A 25090-nucleotide genomic window follows, 5' to 3' on the forward strand; every position below is an offset into this window, starting at 1 on the left:
TTTTATAAACACGTTGCGTTGTACAAGGCTGCCGAGCCATTGTACAAGGCATTCGGGCCGGGATGGCATGGCAGGCTCTTTTACCGCCGGGCCGTGTCAATGTGGGAAGGTTTGCATGGGGCCGTCGGCCGGCCTCGCTCTGTCGTGCCGAGAGCGGCAAAGGACCGGGCCAGTGAGCGGGAAACGAAAACGGGAAACCACACCACGTTCCCTAGCACCGAGTCGGCAGCCGCCCTCGATTTTGGGCGCTTTCCGCTTTCCCACCCTGCCCGTTCCCCATTTCCCCCTATCCCGCCGCGTGCGACAGTTCGCCTCGCCCCCCCTCCGTTTCAAACCCCCAAAATTTCCCTCCTCTCCTCCCTTCCACCGAGCAATTCGTCCCGCCTTTTTGATCCCCCGCCAGGCCACCACCTCGATTAGTCTCCCCATCTCCCTCCAATCCACTAAACAATCTCTCGCCGCCCGATTTCCCCCCAATTTCCGCGGCTCCCCTCTCCTCTCCCCCATCTCGCACCAACCTGCCCACCACCTACCCCTGCCAAACCCTAGCCGGCGACTGCTGCCCAACTGATGGCGGACGACGGCGCCGCCGCGAGCTTGAGCCAGCCCTCCCCCGCTCAGGTGAGATTCGCTTGCCCGGTTCGTTCGTTTCGGTGTTTGATTTGTTCGGGATTTCGAACTCCATGCGCGGGTCTCGTAACCAGCTTTTACCTCGCGCGGCACGACCCGGTCCTTAGCAGCTAACCCATGTCGTGATTTGTTTTTTCGCGCGGTTGAATCTCGAATCTCCGTCGGAGTGGCGATTGTTCGTGGTTCTGGGAATCCGGATTTGGTTCATCCGCGCCGCCATTTTTACTAGCTAGTGGTCGGTCTTACTCTAGTAGACGGCAATCATGCTGGTGATCATTTTGTTTGGTAAAAATGTTCTGCGCGATGGGCTGCCTGTAGTTGCGGGAATTAGAATGGTGATAATTTTGGTCTCCCTTTAACTCGAGCCTTCCGTTGTGACCAATTTGTGATAAATATGCTAATACCTTTCATAAAAGGTAGTTTTGTAGTATCGTGTCATGTACATGCAAATCTGACGGTAAGGATTGTTTTCTCAGTGCGACATCTCTCAAGAGAATGGGGATGAGAAAAGTAAGCAGTGCCAGCCATTCTTCTCCATGTGCGAACCGCTTCAAGCTGTTGTAAGATAATAAATTATGCTTATGCCTGATGAAAGTTGTACAATATTTGCTATCATACACAAAACCGTAATCTGGTTATGTTGGTCCTCCCTTATGCTTAACAGAGCTATCCAAATTCTTGGGATAGCGTTTGTGCTCCTGCAGCAACCGAACCTTGTCAAACTGTGAGCTAGAAGCTACTGCCACCTTCATATTTAGTGCGAATGTGTGATATTGAACTTTTGTAGTTCTGATGGTGTGCATTTTCTCTGGTACAGAGCGGCTTGGATTCAGTGGATGATGAATACATGCCAAGTGCACCTTCTTTTCCTGATAGCCAGCAGCTCAATTCTGAGGTATGTTCTCTTTGCCCCAGGCCTTTGTTCAATAGTTTGATTTTCCAGTTAGTCTGTTTGAATCCCCGGGATGGCAATGTTTGCTAAGTATTGTCTATCAATGTGCTGTTTCAGAGCATTTCTGCTATAGTAGATGAATCAAAAAAGTTGTGTTCACCACCTTCACCTACGGGTAATGAATGTGATGTGGAACAACTTCAGCTGGAATCTGAGGAATTATTGGTATGCCATTTGAACCCTGACAATTTTTGTGTTGCTTTTTCCAGGGAATTTTACAGTGACTTGCCTCATTTCTGCCATCTATTAGTTGAAACTTGTAACAGTTGCTTACATTATATTCTATTTGAAAGTCATATAATTGACATCTGGTCTAAATTCAAGTTTAACTAAGTTCTGCACACTGGAACTTTCTGTAACTCAGTCACTTGTAAGCTTTTTATCTAAAAACAGTTTTCCTGAATTTTTGCAACTCACAAGATTTAAAGCTTCTGCTGTCAAAACCTATTACCCTGCAGCCAGCTCATATACAATTTAATTACATATGATATCCTGAATTTAGTTGTATGCAGCATTCCTGCATGGGGTCCTTTTGTATGTAACAGTTCGCTAACCCTGTCTTTTGTTATTGTGGTTGCTATTTTAGGATGACTCAGGTTTGCTAGATGGGGAAACAAAGCAGCAGTCAGAACCCCTTACCACAGATGAACCCAGTTCTGTTGTAAGTTTTTCGCCGTGTACATCTGCATTTCTACCTAAAGTCCTTGTGGGGCATGTGGTCCAATTATGTGTGCTTAATGATATACATGATCAATGGTGGTTGGAATATGTTTGTGAAATGATTTTTCTTTTAGGTGTAACATTCTGTATTTTTTTTGTTGGCACTGCTGCAGGATGAAATCAAAAAATGGGGGGTGGAAACTAAGCAGCATTCACCACCCGTTCATAACACTAAGCATTGGAGCTCAAATGTAAGTGGCCTTCTATTATCTTACTGACATTTGTCATGCAATATTTCAGATTAGACTTTTCCTTGCATTGCTTGTGACAATTGTACTGACTGCTTTGGCTTTAACAGCGTGCTCTTGAACCTTCTGACAATGAAAATAAGCCGCTCTCCTTATTTTATTCTCGCTTCAGACAACCCCAGACAGTGGTATGCAGTGTATTCTTTGCCAAGTTTTGATATGCTAGTGTCATGTTTTGGTGTTTACTCAGTGTTTAATTGTTACAAAATATTCTCCATGTGCAGGGAGCTGGTCTACGGAATATGGGGAACACATGCTTCTTAAATGCAACTCTTCAGTGCATCACTCATACTGTCCCACTTTTTAAGAAGATCCGCTGCACTGATCACTCTACTCCATGTTCATGTATGGATAGTTTCTGATAATCATTTTAATTGCATGAAAATGTCCTGAATCTTTTTTATTTTGCTTTACATGATTCGTTCTATTGCTACCATCCAGATGACAAAGATGGGTTCTGTTCCTTTTGCGCTCTTAAAGAACACATTGAAGAATCAATTCGAAGGTCTGGATCTGTTTTAGTGCCAGCAAGGTTCAAAGATAATTTAAGAAGTATCCTTTGCTTTGAGTTCTATGCCTTATTTATTAATTTCATCTCAAATTAGTGTTGTCAACATTCATGGTCATTTTCCCTGATTTTGCACCCTGAAATGTGCACACTTTCTCTTGACTTTATATTAAATTCTTACATCTTGCTACTTTTCGAAGCATTGCCATTTTGGTGACAATGTTATGAATTTTGTTGGATTCCTTGATGAAGTCTTGCCAGAATTATCGTCAGATTTTATACCAGGACAGCAAGAGGATGCACATGAGTTCCTTCGTTGCTTGCTGGATAACTTGCACAAATGCACCCTTGATCCCAAGTCAAAGGGGAAGCCCTCATCTTTTGATGAGGAAAGTATTGTCAAACAGGTGTTTGGTGGTCGGCTTAAAAGCCAGGTATGTACTCTGTCATTGCGTATTTGTTTCTCTTTGTGGTTGTCTTTCAACTGATGCCATTCTTCTTGCATAGTTGTCATGCCGTGATTGTGGTCACTGTTCGGAGACATTTGAGCCCTTCCTGGATCTCAGCTTGGAGATTGATCAGGTTGATGACCTCGTTGCTGCTTTGGAATCTTTTACCAAGGTGGAGCAAGTTGGTGATGATGAGAACAAGCTCACCTGTGAAAGTTGTAAAGTTCAAGCTTGTAAGGATAAACGGCTTGTGCTTGATAAAGCACCTGATGTCATCGCATTTCAACTCAAGCGCTTCACCACCCTTGACAATTCCATTGAAAAGATTGACAAACATGTGGCATACCCATCAGAACTTGATTTGACGCCATTCCACAATAATCCAGATAAGGAGGTTAGTTTTATGGTATTCTCTGCTGGTAGGCTTACCATGAGGACATATTTTGATGTTTTGCTTGTATTTTCACATGCTTCAGGAACTAAAGTATGATCTTTATGGCGTTGTTGAGCATTCTGGCTTACCTAACTATGGCCATTATGTGTGCACTATTCGTTCTTCACCAAACACCTGGCACTTGATGAATGACTCCAATGTAGGTGCCATTAGTTGCTCTTGCTTTTACGAGACATATATTTTCACCTTGTAATAACCGCACTTGTGTTGCAGGTTGATTCTATTACTGAGACATGTGCACTAAACCAGGAAGCATATATACTGTTCTATGTTAGGCAGGGCATGTTTCCATGGTTCTCAAGTTTGCTAGAGGAGGCCAGGAGTGGTGCATCTCCTGTGTCAGTTCTGGATAATATAGATGCAGACTGTTTAACATCCAGTAATAGGAGTCGTGATGATAAGTTTGACATCGGTGAAACAAGTGAAAGCAAAACATCTCTCCTTGCCAAGGAACCAACTAAGAGATCTTCAGTTGATGCTTCCAACAGCACAAGCAAAAAAGAAGAAACCACTCCACTTAGAATCAGTCCACTCAGAGCATCTCTCCAAGATGATGTGGGGATGAGGCGTGCCCCTAGTGCTACAGAAATCACCAATCTGGAGAGACCATCAACTCCACCTCCACTTCCCAAGAGACCGCTCTCTATTGATACCTATGATGTGTTTAAGTTTGAGGAATTTGGTAAGGTTTTATTTTCAACTACAAACATCTGTCTTATGTTATGCAATCAAGTGCATTGCAATACAATCCCTGGTGCATCCTCAATTCAGGATTTGGTTGTCATAGTATACATATAACAGTTTAATTGCAAGTGGACAAATTACAATTTTTTTTAAATTAAGAAAAAGGCAAGTGAACAAACTATAGAGAATGTGGTTCTAGTTCCATAACTAAACATAGTAAATTCCCTGTCTGTTCATTATGTTGCATGCTATTCCAATTTATATTTTTGTTTATTTAGAAAAAAGAAAGAATGATTAATGGTTCACTGTTCCGTTTGTCTCATTTGCAGAGGACAAGGACACTCCTTTGATGCCAAAGTCTGAGCATCAACCGAAGGTGAAGAAACCAAAGGCTGCTTCTGCATCTAAATCTGTTAAGGGCCCTTGTGTCGACAAAAATGCAACACGGTTGATGAGGGGCATGCCATCCGCACGAAGAAAAGGCTTGCTGGACTGCTTGAACTCACAGCACAATGTTGCGCAGGGGCCCCGCAGGGGCTCTCGAAGTGACCCTCTAGGCAAAAAGAAGAGGAAGCTGGACACCACCTCGGTGGCAGTTCTTCAGTACTAATTATTGTTCTAGTCAGGTTTGAATGTCTAAAATCTTTTTGCTGTACGTAGTTTCCAATCCATCTCTTTTCTTGAGGACCAACTCAGGATGCAAAAGAGCTTAAGAGTTTAGGTTAAGTTTTTTTTCTTCCTGCTTTCTGATGTGGAATTCCTTGCCTATATATATAAAATATATATTTTTGCTTGAGTCACTGGCCATTTTGTTTAGGCTTTGTTTGGTTCTAGGGATTCCCAGAGAAGAGAAGCTGACAGTTGAATTTAACCTGGTCCAGGCCCATGTGTTGTTTTTAGCAGCTTATTTGACACAGCCAATCCTGTACAACAGTGTAATACAACAGTCACATACAGGCTGCACAAGTACAAAACTTAGTTTCTTTTCCTGGGCAAAAATACTGATTACTGGAGAAAGAGGCAAGTAGCAAAAGAATACAGCCTGTTCACTATATTACAGATTTCTGCATCCAGTCAAGTTTATTCTGGCAGTTTGCTGTAGTTGCTGAAAAGCTTCTTGTATTGCGTGACGCTATAGGTTTCTATGCTGCTGTTATATTTTCCCCTTCTGTTTGTTTTGTCAGTAAAAACTGGGGGAAATCCGTTGCTAAAAGAAGTAGCACTAGCTTCAACTGAATGGAGCAGGCGCTTGGATTCTATAATTTAAAAAACTTTTATCACCCAGCAACATGCATATATATATATATTGATATATATCCTATATCGAAATTTTGTTATTGCTATCTACTGCAACAAAGAAATCAACATGAGAGCACTTCTCCCTGTATAATGGTGAACACACATTTTAAGAAAAAGAAAATGTAGAGCAGAGCTTTTACATTTCGATGTACTTGAGGGAAGCAACGAAAGGGGCAGCTGGATACAGAAGCACATGATTCTTCTCCTGTGAGCTCATGAGCTCTGCCCCCCCTGCAACTGCTGCTGCTGCTGCTGCAAGTTGACGAGCTTATGGTAGGCACCATTCTTGTTCTCGATCAGGTGCTGGTGATCCCCCTGCTCGATGATCTTGCCGTCCTGGATCACCGAGATGACGTCGGCGTTCTTGATCGTTGACAGCCGGTGCGCCACCATCACGGTGGTCCGGTTCTTCATCACCCTGTCCAGCGCCTGCTGCACCACACGCTCCGACTCCACGTCCAGCGCGCTCGTCGCCTCGTCCAGGAGCAGGATGGCCGGGTCCTTGACGATGGCGCGCGCAATGGCGATGCGCTGCTTCTGCCCGCCCGACAGCTGCACGCCGCGCTCCCCGACCTTGGTCTGGTACCCCTCTGGCAGCGAGCTGATGAAAGTGTGCGCGTTGGCCAGCTTGGCCGCCTCAACGACCTCGGCCTCTGTCGCGCCGTCCTTGCCATAGAGAATGTTCTCGTAGATCGTCGTCGCGAACAGCGCCGGCTCTTGCTGCACCAGGCCAATATGCCTCCTCAGCGACTTCAGCCTAAGCTTCTTGATGTCCTTTCCTGCAAAACCCATCGGTGTACTTTGTTCAGTTGATCAGCTCATCAGGAACAGAAGCCGTCATGTTCGAAATTGGAACAGCAAAATACCATCGATCAAGACTTTTCCGGCGATCGGGTCGTAGAAGCGCAGGATGAGCGAAAGAACGGTGCTCTTGCCGGAGCCGCTCATCCCGACGAGCGCCATGCTCTTGCCGGCCTTCATCAGGAGGTCGAGCCCTTTGAACACGGCCACCTCCGACCTCGACGGGTACCGGAACTCCACGTCCCGCAGTTGGATCACTCCCTCCACTTTCTTGATGTCGTCGCCGGTGTCGATCTGGACTTCCGTCTTCCTGTCCAGGATCTCGAACACCGAAGACGCCATCTGGTTCCCCTTGATGATGTCCGGCGCCATCGCCAGCGTCTCGCCCATCGCCAGCGCTGTCACTATGAGCACCATGAAGGACTTCATCACGGACTTGAAGGTGGCCAACTCCTTGCTCATCAGCTGCGAACCGTACCTGATTTTTTCAAACGTTTCACCAGTTGCTCTTGGGGTACAGCAGATTTAGACTGAGCTGGCTGTGTTTCAGTAGCAATTCACTTACCATAGAGCCAGCGCATAGGAAGAGAAGAGGAAGAACTGAGAGACTCCATAGAAGACCCCGGCTCCCTGTCCTCGCCGGAAAGACCGTTTCCCGGGCTCCTTGAGCTCATCCGCGTAGAGCTTTATCACCTTTTCCTCGGCGCAGAAGGCGGCCACCGTCCTCATGTTGCTCACCGCCTCGGCGGCGAGCATGTTGGCCTTCAGATACGACTTGCCGAGGTTGCCTCCGTATCCTTTCATGAACATTTTCTGTTGCATCACAATCACAACATGATTCAGATGACTCTGATCAGGCCAAAGAAGAGAGAAGAAGCACTAGCTAGCACCGACATGGTTGAAAGCGAAAAGAACTTGTGTTCACCTCACTGATGTGGCCGCTGACCATGAGGGGATACGTGGCGAGCACGACGAGCGTAATCCTCCAGTTGAGTATGAAGGCGATGATGAGCGACGTGACGATCATGCCGACGTTCTGCAACAGGATGGTGGAGCGGTCGACGACGATGGTGCGCACCAGCGTGGCGTCGGTCTCGAGCCGCGACGCCAGCATGGCGCTTGTGTGGCTGGTGCTGTCGAACCACCCGATCTCGTTCCGCAGGATGGCGGCGAACATCTTCTCCCGGACGCGCAGCGTGAGCCGCTCGCCCATGATGCCGAAGCTGAGGTGCTCGATCACGTGGAACACCACGGTGAGCACGGCGCCGCAGCAGAAGAGCGTGGCGATCTTGCGCACCTCCCTCTTGGTGGTCTCCCACCCCATGTAGTATGACACGAGCGCCTGCGTCACGCCCAGGGCGAAGAGCGGCATCTGGGCGCCGGCCACGAACGCGCTGATGGTGCCCGACACGCCGAACACCCAGTCCGGCCGCACCATGGAGTAGAGCTTCTTCATCGAGACGGGCTTCCCCTTGCTGTGCCCTTCGTCGTTCAGCTCCGCCGCGCCGTACCGGCTTATCGAGTCCTTGTCGGAGCGGAAGCTGCCACCCCTGCTCGTCCTTGACAGCTCCCTCGAATACTTGAAACTGAAACCATGTCAAAATGACCGGTTAGCTCATGCCTGCCAGTTGACACATGAAACAATGTCGATGCCATGTGTAGATACGTGCCTTAGTGGCCTGGTGATGCTTGTGCTATGCGAGAAAGAGGGCTTGTGCTGAAGCTGAGCAGCCTCCTGCAGCTGGATCAGTGACGAGTAGGCGCTGAGAGGGTCGCCCATGAGCTGCTCGTGCGTGCCGGTCTCGACGATCCTCCCCCCATCCACGACGGCGATGGTGTCGGCGTTCCTGATGGTGGACAGCCGGTGCGCGATCACCACGGTGGTGCGGCCGACCATGACGCGGTCCAGCGCCTCCTGCACGCTCTTCTCGGACTCGGCGTCCAGCGCACTGGTGGCCTCGTCGAGGAGAAGTATGGACGGGTTCTTGAGTATCGCCCTCGAGATGGCGATCCGCTGCTTCTGCCCTCCCGAGAGCTGTATCCCGCGCTCGCCGACCTGCGTCTCGTACCGCTCGGGGAGGTTGTTGATGAAGGTGATCGCCTCGGACAGCTTCGCCGCGTGGTTGATCTCGTCGGCGGTGGCGTCGCTCTTGCCGTAGAGTATGTTCTCCCGGATGCTCGTCGCGAACAGCGCCGGCTCCTGGTTGACGAGCCCGATCTGCCCGCGCAGCCACTTGACGTCCAGGTCCTTGATGTCGTGCCCGTCGAGGAGGATCGCGCCCGAGAGCGGCTCGTAGAACCGCTCGATGAGGGAGACCACGGTGCTCTTGCCGGAGCCGCTGCCGCCGACGAGGGCGACGATCTTGCCGGCCGGGAAGTCGAGGCTGAGGCGGTCGAGGATGACCACATCCGGGCGGGACGGGTACGCGAACCGCACGTCGCGGAAGTGGATGTTGCCCTCCACCGCCTGCAGCGTGCGGCCGGCCCTGGAGCTGCTCGTGTTCACGGTGCTCCTCTCGATCATCTGGAAGATCGGGTACGCCGCCGTCCTCGCCCGGAGGAACGTCGATATGTTGGGCGCCGCCTGGCCAAGCGACCTGCGCGCGCGCACATTGTACATGATTGGCATCCATTAGCTAGCAGCGATAGCATGCATGGTCGACATGGGCATGGGAATGGAGGTCTGTACTCACAGTCCGGCGATGACGACGTTGAGCATGGTGGTGAAGGACTCGCCGCCGTTGGAGATGCGCTTGTGGACGACGATGCCGGTGAACCAGACGAGCAGCGCCCAGGAGAGGAAGAGCACCGAGTGCATGGAGCCGAGGCCGAGGCCCTTGGCGAGGCCGCCCCGCTTGCCGTACTTGTACGTCCGCAGCAGCGCCTCCCGGTACGTCCTCACGGCCTTCTCCTCGCCGACGAAGGCCTGCACTGTCCGCACGTTGCCGATCACCTCCTCGGCGATCTCGCCGGCCTTGACGTAGGACTTGCGGACGCGCGCCATGAGGCCGATGGTGACGTAGGCGTAGGTGCCGCCGGCGATGGCGATGAGCGGGACGATGGCGAGCGTCACCAGGCTGATCTGCCACACGCGCGAGAAGCCGATGGCGAACCCGGCAAGGAACCGGCTGATGTAGTGCATGAAGTTGCCTACCTGCGGCGACATGGACACACGGCTTCATCTGTCAGCACCAACAATATGTTCACCGAGACTGCAATGGTGATGTGATGAACTTGACCGGTGAGATACCCTCTCATGCCGGCCCCACAGGGTAGCATGCGGAGCACAGTCCACGTGAACAGATGCAAGATCGATATGCCTCGAAGCAGAGAAAATATCTTCTTTTCCAGATGCAACATGTTTTAATGTAGGGAGTTTTATAGATGTATTTTAATAAAATCATAAAAAAATCATAAAAAAAATATAAAAGCGTTACACGTGTCAAGACTTAGATGTGATATTTATAGATGTATTTTAATAAAGTCATAAAAAAATATAAAAGCGTTTAGGTCACTAGGATGGATGGTGCCTTTGGGTGTAAACTTTGATTTCTATTTATGAAATAGGGGGAGAACATCCTTTTCATTAAAAAAAAAGCAATTTATTAAAAAAAGAAATGAAAAGAAAACCATCAGGAGGAGAACATTCCGTACTTGAATATTATTTATTTTTTGACCTTGATAAGTGTTATACGTTTGGTGTGGACACATGTCAACTTCGAACTCTTTATGACAAATTTAATTACGCGAGTATGTCAATTTTAGCAGCCAAGCATGACAACTCCTGTTCAAAAGGCAAATTTCAGTTTTTTTTAGATTTCCATTTTGCTTTTTAAATGACAACTTTAGTTGTAAAAAAAGTCAGGACCAGATTGTTTCGTGCTAGATGTATCATTTGGGACTTTTTTTTTTGCCTACACAGCTTTTTGATCAGAAGACGACGTTCATGCACACGATTTCTACACGACACGTAATCCTACTCATGATCGGAACTACTCTGCACACGACATACATTCACACTATTTCTACACGACACGTAATCAAATGATTGTGCTGCACCTTTTTTTTTTGCAAAGAGATTGTGCTGCACCTTGCAATGGACGGGTTGAATGGTTGATCACCTGTGTCGTGCAAAATTCGGCCAAAAAATGTCGTCTGTCTAGCAGCTCTCTTTTACGATAGTCAGCTCATGATAGAGAACTCTTGGAACGTAAACCGTCCACTGGTCATAATTCATAAATTAGCATGCATATATGGGTCGTGTGTTGAGATCAGATCAGGCCACTACAGTAGTAGGATAGATGGGAATAATGCGTGAGTGTTGAGCTCTATCTAAATATTCGGTGGATCAAGACGTTCATTTATTGTGATCTATGTCAATCTGGAGGGAGAGGGACAGTCATGCATCAAGCACATTTATTTCTTCGCAGCATAGGAAAAAAAGAGTGTCGAGGAGAATTTTTCCGTAGACAGTACCAATGAGTTGAATTATGGATCTGGTGAAAATTCACGTTTCACCGGACTTGAAAGTTATACGTACGTACGGATGCACAATTTAATGACAAATCAGCGCATTTGATTTTGAAAATCTTTCATCTACAGCTTGCTTTTTACAGGAGGAGAGATGCGTGTGCCTGAATATGCATTCTCAGCTGTGTCACGCACTCGCGCCTGACGTGAAATTCAGTTTGAGGGAACGCAAAGATTGGTGGGATTCGACCGGAAGTGTATCCCGTGACGTAGAATTATTCCAATCTAAACTAACGACGGACGGACGGACGGAGCTAATAGTGTATAGTGGTTCGATCGATGACTTGATCCTCGTCCTGCTGTCCTTCACCCGCAACGCCTTCAATGCCCTTCACCAACTCTCATAACTCCCCACGTACCCTATCGACTGAGCTGAGCTCATCACCGGCCCACCGCCCTGCTTGTGTTTCTCTCTTCGCCCGGGCCGGTTTGGCATGGGACGCGCAAGCGACGGCAAGAAAGGCGGCATCACGCGCATGCTGCATGTTAATGGAGGAGCGGCATTACCTTCTCGGAGATGGCGTCCTGGACGACGAGGATGTCGCTGGTGATGGCGTTGATGACCTCGCCGGTGGACGCCTCGGTGTCGAAGACGGCGATGTCCTGGTCCAGCATCGACCGCAGGTACGCCAGCCGCATCTTCGCCGCCTGCCGCTCCCCCGTGTGCATCCAGCACGCCACCTCTGCAGCAGCCAGCAAGCAAGCGCATGGAGCCATGCGTAGTACGTGTGATGATCGAGACTGAGAGCACGTACTAGTAAAATTTTGTGTATTTGTCTCCTTTGCACAGATGTGCATCTGGACAAGGCCAGCTAGGCTGGGAAGGCGCACTCACCGGTCCACGACGAGAAGAGTATGACCACGCCCAGGTACACGAAGTCCAGCGAATACTGCGAAGCCACGGCCGAAACAGAAACAATGGTTGGTTAACCTACTACCGGGCCACCGGCCACCGGCGCACCGTCGTCGTCGTCGTCGCTGGCCGGATGATTGAAGGAGCCCATCAATGCAAGTCTGTGTAACGGAGCTAGCACGTACCTTGGCGACCTGGCCGGAGACCATGGCGGGGAAGAGGGAGGCGATGCCGATGATGTTGATGAGCTTGCCGAAGAAGATGAAGAAGACGGGCACGGAGGCGCCGTGCGCGCAGGCCCCCACCGAGCCCACCGCCATCAGCACGTAGTCCCACCGGTCGGCGAACGAGAAGAGCTTCAGGAACGGCACCTTCTCCACCTTCTCCTCCGCCCCCGCCTTCTTCTTCTTGTCCTTATCGCCGCTGCCGCCCGCCTCGCTCTGGCTCTGGTTGCGCTCCTGGTCGGCGCCGTGCACCGACGAGCTCATCTTGTCCTCCCTCCACGGATGAGATGGATCAACCGAGCCGCGCTGCCGGCCGGCCGGAGTTACTCGGGCACAGTGCTCGTTCGTTGAGATTGAGAGTGAGAGTGAAGAAGGATCTGCGCGTGTGTGCGTGGGAAGGTAGGGCTTTAAAGACTGGCTTGGACGCCCGTTGGAGTGGTTGTAACTTGCCTCCATGTTAGCTGTGGGCGCGCCGTGCCCCTGCGTAGGTAGCCGTAGGCCACCGCCGAAGAGGCGATCGGCGTGGTAGAGCAGTGCACAGCAGCTAAGCAGGGTCCGAAGGGGTTCGGCAGTTAAATTCGATCGCTCCTAGGCCCACCGCGTCAGGCCCAAGCTGCTAGTAAGGGCAAGCTGGTGCAGAGGTGGAGGGGATTTGTCTGAGAGCTGCCGTTGGATTTGGCTACAAAGTTACCCTCATGTCAGAGCTTCAGAACTACTCTCTTCACTGCAGTTTGGTGGGCTGACCAAGATTAATCAATGAGATTTCTTATTGCAGTACATCGTACTGCTGAAAATAGCTTTTTAGTTGATCCAACGGTCAGTATAGATCAGCAAATTTTTGCACTAGGATATATTGTAATTTCCTGTCAGGGATAGATTTGCTTTTCGTCAATTTTAATGATAATGATTGACAGTACAGGCCCCTATAGACATAGTATCCTCTTTACCCACTTCCTTAGAGTAGCCGCGGCCCCTAACATATACCCCCTAAGACGTGTTTTTTTTCCATCGGCGTCGACCCCCCTCCCCCCTCGTCGCGCCCTTACGACGCCCATTTCCGCCGGTTCGGCCAATTTTTTGCCTGCCGATCCCAGGCCGAAGGGGGCTTGGGCACTCCGGCGGAAGGGAAAACGGCACGTGGGCCATCACTGTCAGGCGAAAAACATTTTTTCCACCTTCAGACCCCCCCCCCCCGCGCGCACTACACCTTTCGCTGCCATGCCGATCAAAGCGCCGTCCACCTGCCTACCGCCGCTAGAAAGACCATCTCCCCACCGAGAAAGACAGGGTTCGCTGCGGCATCGACCCCCTGCTTTTGGGCGAGCTTTTCCGGCGCTCCGGCCACACAAGCGGGGATACATGCGGTTGCGCTCCTACCACGCCCACTAGGTGTTCGACGGTTTGTGTCGATGATGGACTCCGACGACGAGGAGGCGTTCACGACGCTGCTGGAGAAGGAAGCCGATGCCGACGCCCAGGACAAAGATGGTTCTCGCCGCTCTGGCCGACCTGTTCGCTAGCAACGCAAAGCCGCGACGAGGTGGCTCGGCGCCAGGCTGGCTGAAGGCAAAGCGGAGGCATCGTCTGGAAGGCTATTGCTTGCTCTATGCCGACTACTTCGCCAACGCTCCACTCTACGACGAGAAAGTATTTCGACACCATTATGGGATGAGTTGAAAGCTCTTCCTCAGGATTGTGAATTCCATCACGGAGTTCGACACTACTTCAAGTGCAAGAAGGATTGCACCGGCACACTTAGATTCACCTCACTCCAGAAGTGCACGACAGCTATGAGGATAGCTCCCGGTGATATACTAGAAGACTATGGACGCATGGCCGAGTCCACCAGTATTGAGTGTTTGTACAAGTTCTACAGGGCAGTGGTGACAGTGTTTGGACCTCAATACTTGCGATCACCTAATGCTGAAGACACTGCTCGGATCCTAGCACAGAATGCAGCAAAATGATTTCCTCGGATGCTTGGAAGTATCGACTGCATGCATTGGAAATGGAAAAACTGCCCATTTGCTTGGCAGGGGATGTACAAAGGCGCCAAAGGTGGTTGTAGTGTGATACTTGGGGTAGTGGCCACACAAGACCTCTCGATTTGGCACTCCTTTGGTATGCCAGGAACTCATAATGACATGAATGTACTGTAGTGCTCGAATGTCTTTGCCAAGCTTGTTGAAGTCATGCTCCTCCGGTGAACTTCGAGGTCAATGGGCGCCACTACAATAAGGGATACTACCTAGCATATGGCATCTATCCGAGATGGTCCACATTTTTGAAGACTATCTCAAACCTTGTGCGAGGAGGCAAGAACTCCTACTTTGCCAAGTGTCAGGAGGCCTGCAGGAAGGATGTCGAGCGGATATTTGGTGTGCTCCAATCTCGATTTGCTGTTGTCCAGTACCCCGCTAAGACTTGGTCTAAAGATCAAATGTGGGAAGTCATGAATTGCTGTGTCATCTTGCACACCATGATCATTGAGAGCGAGCAGGAAGAGCTAGTGTTTGACACTGAACCATATTACATGCAGGGTCCTCTTGCCCAAGTTGATCACCAGCTACCGGCAACCTGGACTGCCTTCCTTAACATGCGTCAGGAGATCCGAGACCCACAAGCGCATCAACAACTGCATCACGATTTGGTGGACTATGGAGGATCAAGGGCAATGCCTAGCTCAATGTGTGATGAATTATGAGTTTTTATTTGTTGAACTATTTTGATTTGTATTGATTTAGTGAACTATTTTGATTTATATTGATTTCTATGATGAACCATGTGATAAAAATAAGCATTTGTTGAATTTGTGCCCAAGCACACCGAATATAAACCAGACCAATTTGCGCCAAAAGTGGGCCAAAATCGGTGGCGGGCCGACTGTGAACCCGAGCCCCCCATGTTGATTTTTTCACCGGCGCGCCCCCAAGCGGCACTATTTCAAGCCCCTGGGGGGGGACAGCTATCACACATCGATCACCCACATACGACCGTTCATGTACACTATACATCACGTGAGCACGTGAGGCAAAAATATTAACCGTTGCACGTGCCCCCTCTAGCCGAAACCCGAGTTACGACCCGTCGCCACCGTGACTCCAACGGACGGGCATATCTAGTGAACGATGTGATTGAACGTCACCTTTCACACCTTCCTCATAGCACACGCCGTCGTGATCGCCGCCTCCCCGACACCATCTCATCATGGTCGCGCCCTCCCCGACACCAACACGTCGTTTGTTGATAGAAACACACGCCACCCCACCCCCAATGCTTTGTGACTCCTGGTGGAAGGAACCAACACTTCGATGCCGATGCAACTCCCCTTTCCCGCGCCATCGATGATGTGTAAGGCACCAACACATTGGTGTTGAACCAGTCGAGGACCATATCGACGCCCGATAGGCTTGCCATTTTCCAAGTTATTTAACTTTGCAATTTTTCACACATTGAAATGGGATGAAACCTTTTTCACTCTTTACCTAAATAATCAGACAATAGTTTCACGTACATCTTAATGATTATTAATAAACCCGTGCAAACTACTATCAAGCACTTTGTTTTCACACATGATTTTTTATGCATCACACATTGTCATCTCACATTGATGAATTGATTATGCCCGTGATGTTGTTGTTTGGTGTTCGGATTGATGTGCCACTTTGTTTAAAGGTGTATAGATGGAGCACAAAACCCGATATGTCGGCCATGATTCCGGTACCGAGTGTGGATCCTTATCATTGAATAGGAACAAACCCCCCGAGGAAACTATATGAGTCAGGATGAATCGTAAAATGGTAATGTAAGTGTCGTGAACGTTGATGAAAATACAAAACACAAACAACTGCATTGACACTTACATGTATTTTTTTGAATCAGTAGATGTACATGTAGATGATTACAATGAGGAGTGCGATATAGATGAATCTTATGTTGAAAGCGTGAGCCACATACATTTAAAAATACAGAGCACAAGGAATGACATAAGAACTGCATTACCACTTACATGCCTTACTTTAATCTGCACAGATAGATGTCGATGGTGACAATGAGTGGAATAATGTCGATGATGACAATGAGCAGGGCGACATCCATGCCTCTTATGATGAGAGCGCAAGCCAAGTAAATTTTAAAAATTATGTATGAAAAGTAATGATATAACATCTGAGTGACTTACATGGTTCTCTGTCTTATTTTAAAGGGGGATGTTGGTGGTGCTAACAGGAACGATTAGCATGCGGACGATGTTGAGTTTGAACAGGATATTGTGAAAGAGCATGGTGCCCCATGTTTGATTTTGATAACTGATGATAATCCCTACGGATTAATGGTTGCCTTCAGTTTCATTTGAAGGAATTGTCCATAAGCATTGCTTGAAGACCATTTGTTGGTTTCAAGGTTATTAGAAGATGATTATGTGTGACCAAGCTGTTAATCAAGGAATTATTCAAAGATTGGTCATGTGAGAGTTGAGCCTATTGCAAGCATGTCTTGGTATCTTGGAGAAGAGGATTGCATGAACATTCATGTTTACCTTCATGCCATCATCTTTATGAAGCGAGAAGATATGATGTAATGTTAATCAAGATTAAGTACAAAGGGTGATTCAAGTTGATCAACACACAAAGCATAGAAGATGTACCGGGTGGGATCAAGTGATCCGGTATGGTAAGCATTGTTCATTACGCTTTGTGTACAAACCCATGGTCTATGTGAGAGTTCCTTGTGGGGTTAGATATGTTTCCATGGGCATGCATGAAAAGTAAGATCTCATACAACCCATGGAGGATGACATCAAGTGGTGATCGTCATCAAGGTTGTGGTGTGCAAGTTCAAGTGGAGCATCACGAAGAGATCATGCTTGAAGCTTGCTGGCCATTATGGTGATAATGGACATGTGAAGATGTGTCGAAGAGAGGCTCACCCATAGTGGAGTATGGGGGAGCAATCTATCAGAAAAAAGCCCTAGAGGTAATAATAAATTGATTATTATCATATTTCCCGGTTCATGATAAACGTTTACTATCCATGCTAGAGTTGTATTGACCGAAAACTTAAATACATGTGTGGATGTATAAACAATACCGTGTACCTAGTGAGCCTCTACCAGACTAGCTCCTTTATCAAAGATGGTTAAGGTTTCCTAACCATAGACATGTGTTGTCATTTTATAACGGGATCACATCAATAGGAGAATGATGTGATGGACAAGACCCAACCGTAAGGCTAGCAAATGACTGTATCACTTAGTTTGTTGCTACAACTTTCTTCATATAGAGTATCTGTTCCTTAGACCATGAGATCATGCAACTATCTAACACCGGAGGAATACCTTGCGTGCTATCAAACATAACTTCGTAACTCGATGATCATAAAGGTGCTCTACATGTATCTGTGAAGGTGTCTATTGGGTTGGCATGGATCGAGACTGGAATTTGTCACTCTGTATGATAGAGAGATATCTCTGGGCCCTCTCAGTAATACAACATCATAAGAAGCTTGCAAGCAATGTGAATAATGATTTAGTCACGAAATCTTGTATTACAGAACGAGTAAAGAGACTTGTCGGTAATGAGATTCAACTAGGTATGGAGATACCGACGATCGGATATCGGACAAGTAACATACTGATGGACAAAGGGAACTGCATACGAGATTGACTGAATCCTTGACATCGTGGTTCCATCGATAAATATCGTCGTGGAATATATAGGAACCAATATGCACATCCATGTCCCGCTATTGGTTATTGACCGTAGAGGTGTCTCGGTCACATCCACATGATTCTTGAACCCGCAGGATCCACACGCTTAACGTTCGGTGATGCTAGAGTAGTACCGGGATGTATACGTCGGTGATCGAATGTTGTTTGGAGCCCCGGATGAGATCTAGAACATGACGAGAAGCTATAGAATGATGTGGAGGTAAAGATTCACACATGGAAAGTTGTATTCGGCCTCCAAAAAAGTTCTGGGCACTTTCGAAAGTGTACCGGGAGTACACGAAGGGTTTTGAGGGTCCACCGGAAGGGGGCCACTTGCCGCGGAGGGCCAGATGGGCTGAGAGGGAGGCACACCAGCCCCTAGTGGGATGGGCTTCGCTTCCCCTAGGCCCATGTGGCTAGGGCTGGTGGAGGGGAAACCATAAGGGGGCGCCCCTTACTTGGGGGCTACTCCTTCCCCTAGGGCCACCGCCATCTCCCTTGGTGGTGGGTATAGGGACGGCGCCCCTCCCCCCTTCCCTCTGTATATAGTGGAGGAGAGGGAGGGCAGATGCACCCAAGCCCCTGGCAAAGCCCTCCCGCTCTCCCTACTTTGATTTCTCCCAGAACGCGTTTTTGACAGTGCTCGACGAAGCCGTGCCGGGATAGCACCACAACTATCGCCGCCACACCTCGTGTTGCCGACGATCCCATCCACTACTCTGCTGTTTCTTGCTAAATCAAGGAGATGGAGATATCATTGAGGCACACATGTGCTGAACACGAAGGTTCTATCCGTTTGGCGCTAGATTGGATCGTATCATGATTGGACCGTGAAGAGTATGACTACATGAACCACGTTATATACCTTCCGCTTAACGGTCTATGAGGGTGCTGCTACTTGTAAACTGCATTGAGGTTTGCTCCGAAGAGAAGGGGAGATGCAACACAATAGAGATAAGTATTTCCCTCACTCAGAACCATGGTTATCGAACCAATAGGATAATTACGCAAACCCCCTTCGACATCATCTACACACACACAACCAAACACTTGCACCCAACATGGGCAAGAGGGTTGTCAAGCCCCGTGAACTCATTACTTACACGGATTAAATACTGGTAGATACATAAGAGGAATACATAAAAGCAAATAAACAACAAAGTATTTTTTGGAGTTTTTGTAATTATGTTTAAGTAGATCTCGAGGTCCATAGTTTTCGTTAGAGGCTTCTTTGTTGAACATAACATACGATGGGTAAAGGAATTACTGTTGGGCAATTGACATAATAACACATAGTTATGACATTTTATCAAGGCAATGATCATGTATATAGTCATCACATCCATAAACAAGTAGACCGAGTCTTGCCTGCATCTACTACTATTACTCCACTCATCGAACGCTATCCAGCATGCATCTAGAGTAATAAGTATGAAACAGAGTAAATCTTGGAGCAAGATGACATGATGTAGACAAAGACAAGCAATATGTTCTGACCCCGTCATTTTATCCTTAATGGTAGAATACAATATGTGTCATGTCCCTTTTTGTCAGAGGGATTGAGCAACGCAAGATTGAACCCATCACAACACACCACTCATACTGAAGATAAATCAATCTAGTTGGCCAACCCAAACATATAAATCGGAGAGTGATAGGAAGATATAAGAATGATGCATCAAATAATTTAGAGAAGAGTCAATTAATATTCATGAATAATATGATCATAAACCCACAATTCATCGAATCCCAACAAAAAACTGCAAAAATGGATTACATCGGATAGATCACCACGAGAACCGTAGTGAATTTTGTATTGAAGATCAAAGAGAGATAAGAAACCGTCTACGTACTAGATATGGACCCATAGATGTGTGGTGGACTACTCACACATAATCATGGAGGCAGCAAGGTTGATGTAGATGGCCTCCGTGATCGATTTCCCATCTGACAGGGCACCGGAAAAGGTCTCTAGATGGCCTCTTGTTGAAACAGAAACTTGCGGTGGTGGAAAAAGTGTTTCGAGTGGGTCTCTGTTGGTTTCCTCATTTTAGAGATTTATGGAGGTGGAATTAGGTCATATGGAGCCACGAGGGCCGACAAGGCATGAGGGCGCGCCTACCCCCTGGATGTGCCCTGTTGCCTTGCCATCTCCTCGCGTGTCTTCTAGTCTCCTTCTAAAGCTTCCACGTATTCTTTTTTTTAGAAAATATCATCAAAAAGTTTCATAGCGTTTGGACTTTTTTGGTACTGATTTCCTGGAAATCGAAAACAAGCGGAAAACAACAGTTGATACTTGGCACTGTGTTAATAGGTTAGTTCCCAAAAATGATATGAAATAGCATATAATTGTATATAAAGCATCCAAGATTGATAATATAATAGCATGGAATAATAAAAAAATATCGATACGTTGGAGATGTATCAACATCTCCAATCTGAATTCCCACTCATCCTCGAGTAGGGAAATGATAAAAATAATTTTTTTTGATGTGACATGCTGCCCAACATGTAAATTTTTCAGGTATGATCTTGAGAAATGATGAACTAATTGATATGAACATAATAATGTCCATAAACATAAATAGAATAATACTTCATATTCAAAATATACGATCCTTAAAGAATGTTATTCCGTGCTCATTTTATCATATTAGCATGGCATGACTCCATCTTCACCGCATAAGTATAAATCATGAGCACCTCGGTGTCAAGTCAGTCAATTGGATCATACTTCTAACACACTTCACCATTTTCAACCTAACTCAACACATGGGTGTGAACCATGGGCATGGCATATGGTGGAATAGAGTATGGTGGTAGAGATCAAAAGGAGTCAAAGTGGAAAGAAAGTCTCACATCAACTAGGCGGACCAACGAGCTATGGAGATGTCCATCAATCGTTATCGGTGCGAGGAGTAGGGATTTCCATGCAACAGATGCACTAGAGCTACAAAAATATTTTTAGTGTTTTTGGAATTTGATTTGTGAAGACCCGGGCACCATAGTTTTCGCTAGAGGCTTCTCTCACATAGAAAGCATAGGACGAGTAAATAAAATTACTGTTGGGCAATTAATAGGAAAGTGGATAGTCAAGCAATATTTATTCATGGCAATTATAACACATATAGGCATCACATCCGTAAGAAAGTAGACTGACTCCTGCATGCATCTACTACTATTACTCCACTCATCGACCGCTATCCAACATGCATCTAGAGTATGAAGTAAAAAAAGAGTAACACTTTAAGCAAGATGACATGATGTGGACAAAGTAAATCGAACTAATATGAACAAACCCCATTGTTTTGTCCTTAATGGTAGCAATAAAAATACGTGTCATGTCCCTTTTTGTCCCTTGGGATTGAGCACCGCAAGATTGAACCCATTACAACACACCACTCCCGCTGAACACAAATCAATCTAGTTGGCCAAACTAAACCGATAGATCAGAGAGTAATACGAAGCTATCATAGTCATGCATATAAGAATTCAGACATAACTCAAATACTTTTCATGAATAATATGAACATAAACCCACAATTCATCTGATCCCAACAAACACACCGTAGAAGAGTGACTACATAAGGTAGATCACCGCGTGAATCACGATGATCTTGGCAATGAAGAACATAGAGAGAGATATCCATCTAGATACTAACTACGGACCGGTAGGTGTGTCGTAAACTACTCAAACATCACCATGGGATCAACAAGGTTGATGTAGAGGTCCTCTGCGACCGACCCCCCTCCGACAAGGCATCTGAACATGACTCCAGATGGGCACACAGCGGAAGAGAGACTTGCGGTGGCGGAAATAGTGTTTTGGGAGGTTCTCTAGAATTTTCTCAATATATATGAATTTATAGCAAAGAGATCAGGGCCACAGGTCGTCGGAGGTGGACCCAAGCCATCAAGGCACGACCACCCCTAGGCGTGCCCTGTTGGTTTGGCGCCACCCCGTCTGGCCTCTAGTCTCCCTCTGAAGCTTCCAGGTTTTATTTTTTCGAGAAAAATCATCAAATTTTTAGGTATTTGTACTTCATTTGGTATAGTATTCGTGAAAGGCCAAAAAAATGCAAAAAGAAACAACTGTCACTGGGCACGGGGTTAATAGGTTAGTGCGAAAAAATTATATAAAACATCATATAAATGCTTATAAAACATCTAAGATTGATAATATAATGGCAAGAGACAATAAAAAATATATATACGTTGGAGACGTATCATAACAGAAGTAAAAAAAATCTTGAATTACACTTTTCCCAATAGTATTACCACTACCTATTTGAAATTTCTTTGTTTGCATAATAGTGGGTTCCTCTTTAGAAGGATCTTCATGCGCAAGGTTATCAAGTGTTTCTTTCACAACCTCATTAAAACCTATTTTAGTACTCTCATTATTTGGGGAAACTTGATGATCAAAGTGTTTCGCACTAGTGGTGCGAACACCACTAAATTTTTCGAATTCAGTCATGATAATAACTAACAAGCACAACAAGTAAACCAACAAACGAAACAAGTAAACTTGCAAAGATAAATATTTCCGTGTGTTTGATATTTTCGAGTAAGAAAATATAAAAGCAAAAAAGTAGAACAGGTGATGATAATTTGTGTGAAGGAACCTCGCAAGAATTTGATGATGTCTCCCGGACAACAGAGCCAGAAATTCTTCCATCTACTTGTAAACTGCGTTAGGTTTTTCCGTGAAGAGAAGGGGAGATGAAACATAGTGGAGATAAGTATTTACCTTAGTGAGAACCAATGTTATCGAACCAATAGGATAATCATAGAAACCTTATTTAGCAGCACCTACACAGAGAACCAGACACTTGGACCCAACTCAGGCAAGAGGGTTGTCAAGGCCCGTGAACTCATTACTTGCAAGGATTAAGTACTAGAAGATATATAATAGAAATAAATAAAAGTAAATAAAGTGCAACAAGGTATTTTTGGAGTTTTAGGAATTATGTTTAAGTAGACTCCCGAGGGCATAGTTTTCGCTAGAGGCTTCTCTCTTGAACATAACATACGGTTGGTACACAAATTACTGCTAGACAATTAACAAAATAGCACATAGTTATGACAATATATTACAGGCAATGATCATTTATATATGCATCATGTCCATAAACAAGTGGGCCAACTCCTATCTGCATTTACTACAATTACTCCACTCATCGACAGCTATCTAGCATGCATCTAGAGTATTAAGTATGAAACAGAGTAATGCTTGGAGCAAGATGACATGATGTAGACAAAGTAAGACAAGAAATATGTCCAGACCCTGTCGTTTTATCCTTAATGGTAGCAATACAATATGTGTTATGCCCCTTTCTATTAGGGGGATTGAGCAATGATAAACCACAAGTATAGGGGATCGCAACAGTTTTCGAGGGTAGAGTATTCAACCCAAATTTGTTGGTTCCCCAAAGGGAAAGCGAAAGAATATTTTCAAGTATTAGCAGCTGAGTTTGTCAGATTCAACCACACCTTAAACATTAGTGTCTGCAAGCAAAGTATCAGTAGCAAAGTGGTATAATAGCAACGGTGCCAGAAACGATCTGTTGACGGTAGACTATTCCTAACTGTTGTATCAATGGCGCCAGTAGGTTGCACGTGGGCGAGTAACTATTCTTCCCCGACAAAAGTGTCGGAAAAGATCTTGCAACAAGTAACAGCGAAGTAACAAGGAACATCAGTAGCAGCAGCAACAAAGTAATAACAGTAGCAACAGTAGCAGCAAAGTGGCCCAATCCCTTTTGTAGCAAGGGACAAGCCTAAACAAAGTAACGTAGCAAGGACCAGTAGTACAAGACTCGTAGGCAGTGGATCGGTGATGGAAGAGTATTGCGGATGTGATTCATCATGTAACAACTATATCACGGAGAGATATGTTACTAGCTCCCGTTCGTTAATCTAATGTAGGCATGTATTTCGTATGTAGTCATACGTGCTTAGGGAAAAGAACTTGCATGACATCTATTGTCCATCCCTCCCGTGGCAGCGGGGTCCTAATGGAAACTACGGGATATTAAGGTTCTCCTTTTAATAAAGAACCGGACCAATGCATTAACACGCGGTGAATACATGAACTCCTCATACTATGGTCATCTCCGGGAGTGGTTCCGGCTATTGTCACTCCGGGGTTGCCGGGTCATAACACATAGTAGGTGACTACAACTTATAGGATCTAAAACACACATATATATTGGCGACAACATAATAGGTTCAGATCTGAAATCATGGCACTCGGGCCCTAGTGACAAGCATTAAGCATAACCAAGTAGTAGCAACATCAATCTAGAACATAGTGGATACTAGGGATCAATCCCCGTCAAAAACTAACTCGATTACATGATAGATCTCATCCAACTCATCACCGTCCAACAAGCCTACGATGAGATTACTCACAAACGATGAAGATCATCATGGAATTGTCGATGGAGGAAGGTTGATGATGACGATGGCGACGATTTCCCCTCTCCGGAGCCCGAAACGGACTCCAGATCTGCCCTCGAGATGAAGAACAGGAGGTGGCGGCGCCTCCGTATCATAAAACGCGATGAACCCTTCTCTCTGATTTTTTTCCGGGCGAGACGGAAGATATAGAGCTGAGTTTGGGGGCGGTGGTGCCACGTGGGCCCCACAAGCCCTCACGGCGCGGCCTAGGGGGGTGGCCGCGGCCTGTGGGCTTGTGGCCCACTGGCACGCCCCCTCCGGTGGATCTTTGTGCAAGTATTTTTCTTTTATTCCAGAAAAAATCTCCGTAAATTTTTAGGACATTCTGAGAACTTTTATTTCTGCACAAAAACAACATCACGACAATTCTGCTGAAAACAACGTTAGTCCGGGTTAGTTCCATTCAAATCATGCAAATTAGAGTCCAAAACAAGGGCAAAAGAGTTCGGAAAAGTAGATATGACGGAGACGTATCAACTCCCCCAAGCTTAAAGCCTTGCTTGTCCTCAAGCAATTCAGTTGACAAACTAAAAGAGACAAAAGAAAAGCTTTGACGAACTCTGATGTCT

At 46.6% G+C, this 25090-nt stretch overlaps 2 protein-coding genes across 4 annotated transcripts; one reads left to right on the forward strand and one right to left on the reverse strand.

The window, feature by feature from the left end:
• Positions 1 to 320: 320 nt before the first annotated feature.
• On the forward strand, positions 321 to 5441 carry LOC123403787 (ubiquitin carboxyl-terminal hydrolase 21-like). 3 transcript variants are annotated; one of them, XM_045097701.1, is made up of 15 exons: positions 321 to 621; positions 1107 to 1190; positions 1295 to 1354; positions 1448 to 1525; positions 1640 to 1747; positions 2169 to 2243; positions 2416 to 2493; positions 2601 to 2678; positions 2775 to 2895; positions 2992 to 3102; positions 3320 to 3492; positions 3566 to 3901; positions 3984 to 4100; positions 4175 to 4643; positions 4975 to 5441. In XM_045097701.1, exons 1-15 carry the CDS (start codon positions 571 to 573, stop codon positions 5253 to 5255), a joined length of 2220 nt encoding a protein of 739 aa, XP_044953636.1. In that variant the 5' UTR covers positions 321 to 570; the 3' UTR covers positions 5256 to 5441. The 3 variants fall into 3 exon arrangements, with proteins under 3 accessions (XP_044953636.1, XP_044953637.1, XP_044953638.1); XM_045097702.1 differs by lacking the exon at positions 1295 to 1354 and having other exon boundaries at positions 322 to 621; XM_045097703.1 differs by lacking the exons at positions 1107 to 1190; positions 1295 to 1354 and having other exon boundaries at positions 323 to 621.
• Positions 5442 to 5917: 476 nt separating this feature from the next.
• Positions 5918 to 12893, reverse strand: LOC123403786 (ABC transporter B family member 10-like). The gene is made up of 9 exons (XM_045097700.1): positions 12314 to 12893; positions 12111 to 12165; positions 11783 to 11958; positions 9439 to 9899; positions 8416 to 9342; positions 7671 to 8331; positions 7311 to 7558; positions 6811 to 7223; positions 5918 to 6723 (listed from the first exon to the last, which is right to left on the reverse strand). Exons 1-9 carry the CDS (start codon positions 12806 to 12808, stop codon positions 6158 to 6160), a joined length of 4002 nt encoding a protein of 1333 aa, XP_044953635.1. The 5' UTR covers positions 12809 to 12893; the 3' UTR covers positions 5918 to 6157.
• Between the last annotated feature and the right edge of the window lie 12197 nt (positions 12894 to 25090).

This window comes from Hordeum vulgare, chromosome 6H (assembly GCF_904849725.1).
Source record: "Hordeum vulgare subsp. vulgare chromosome 6H, MorexV3_pseudomolecules_assembly, whole genome shotgun sequence".
In the NCBI taxonomy this organism is placed as follows: Eukaryota; Viridiplantae; Streptophyta; class Magnoliopsida; order Poales; family Poaceae; genus Hordeum; species Hordeum vulgare.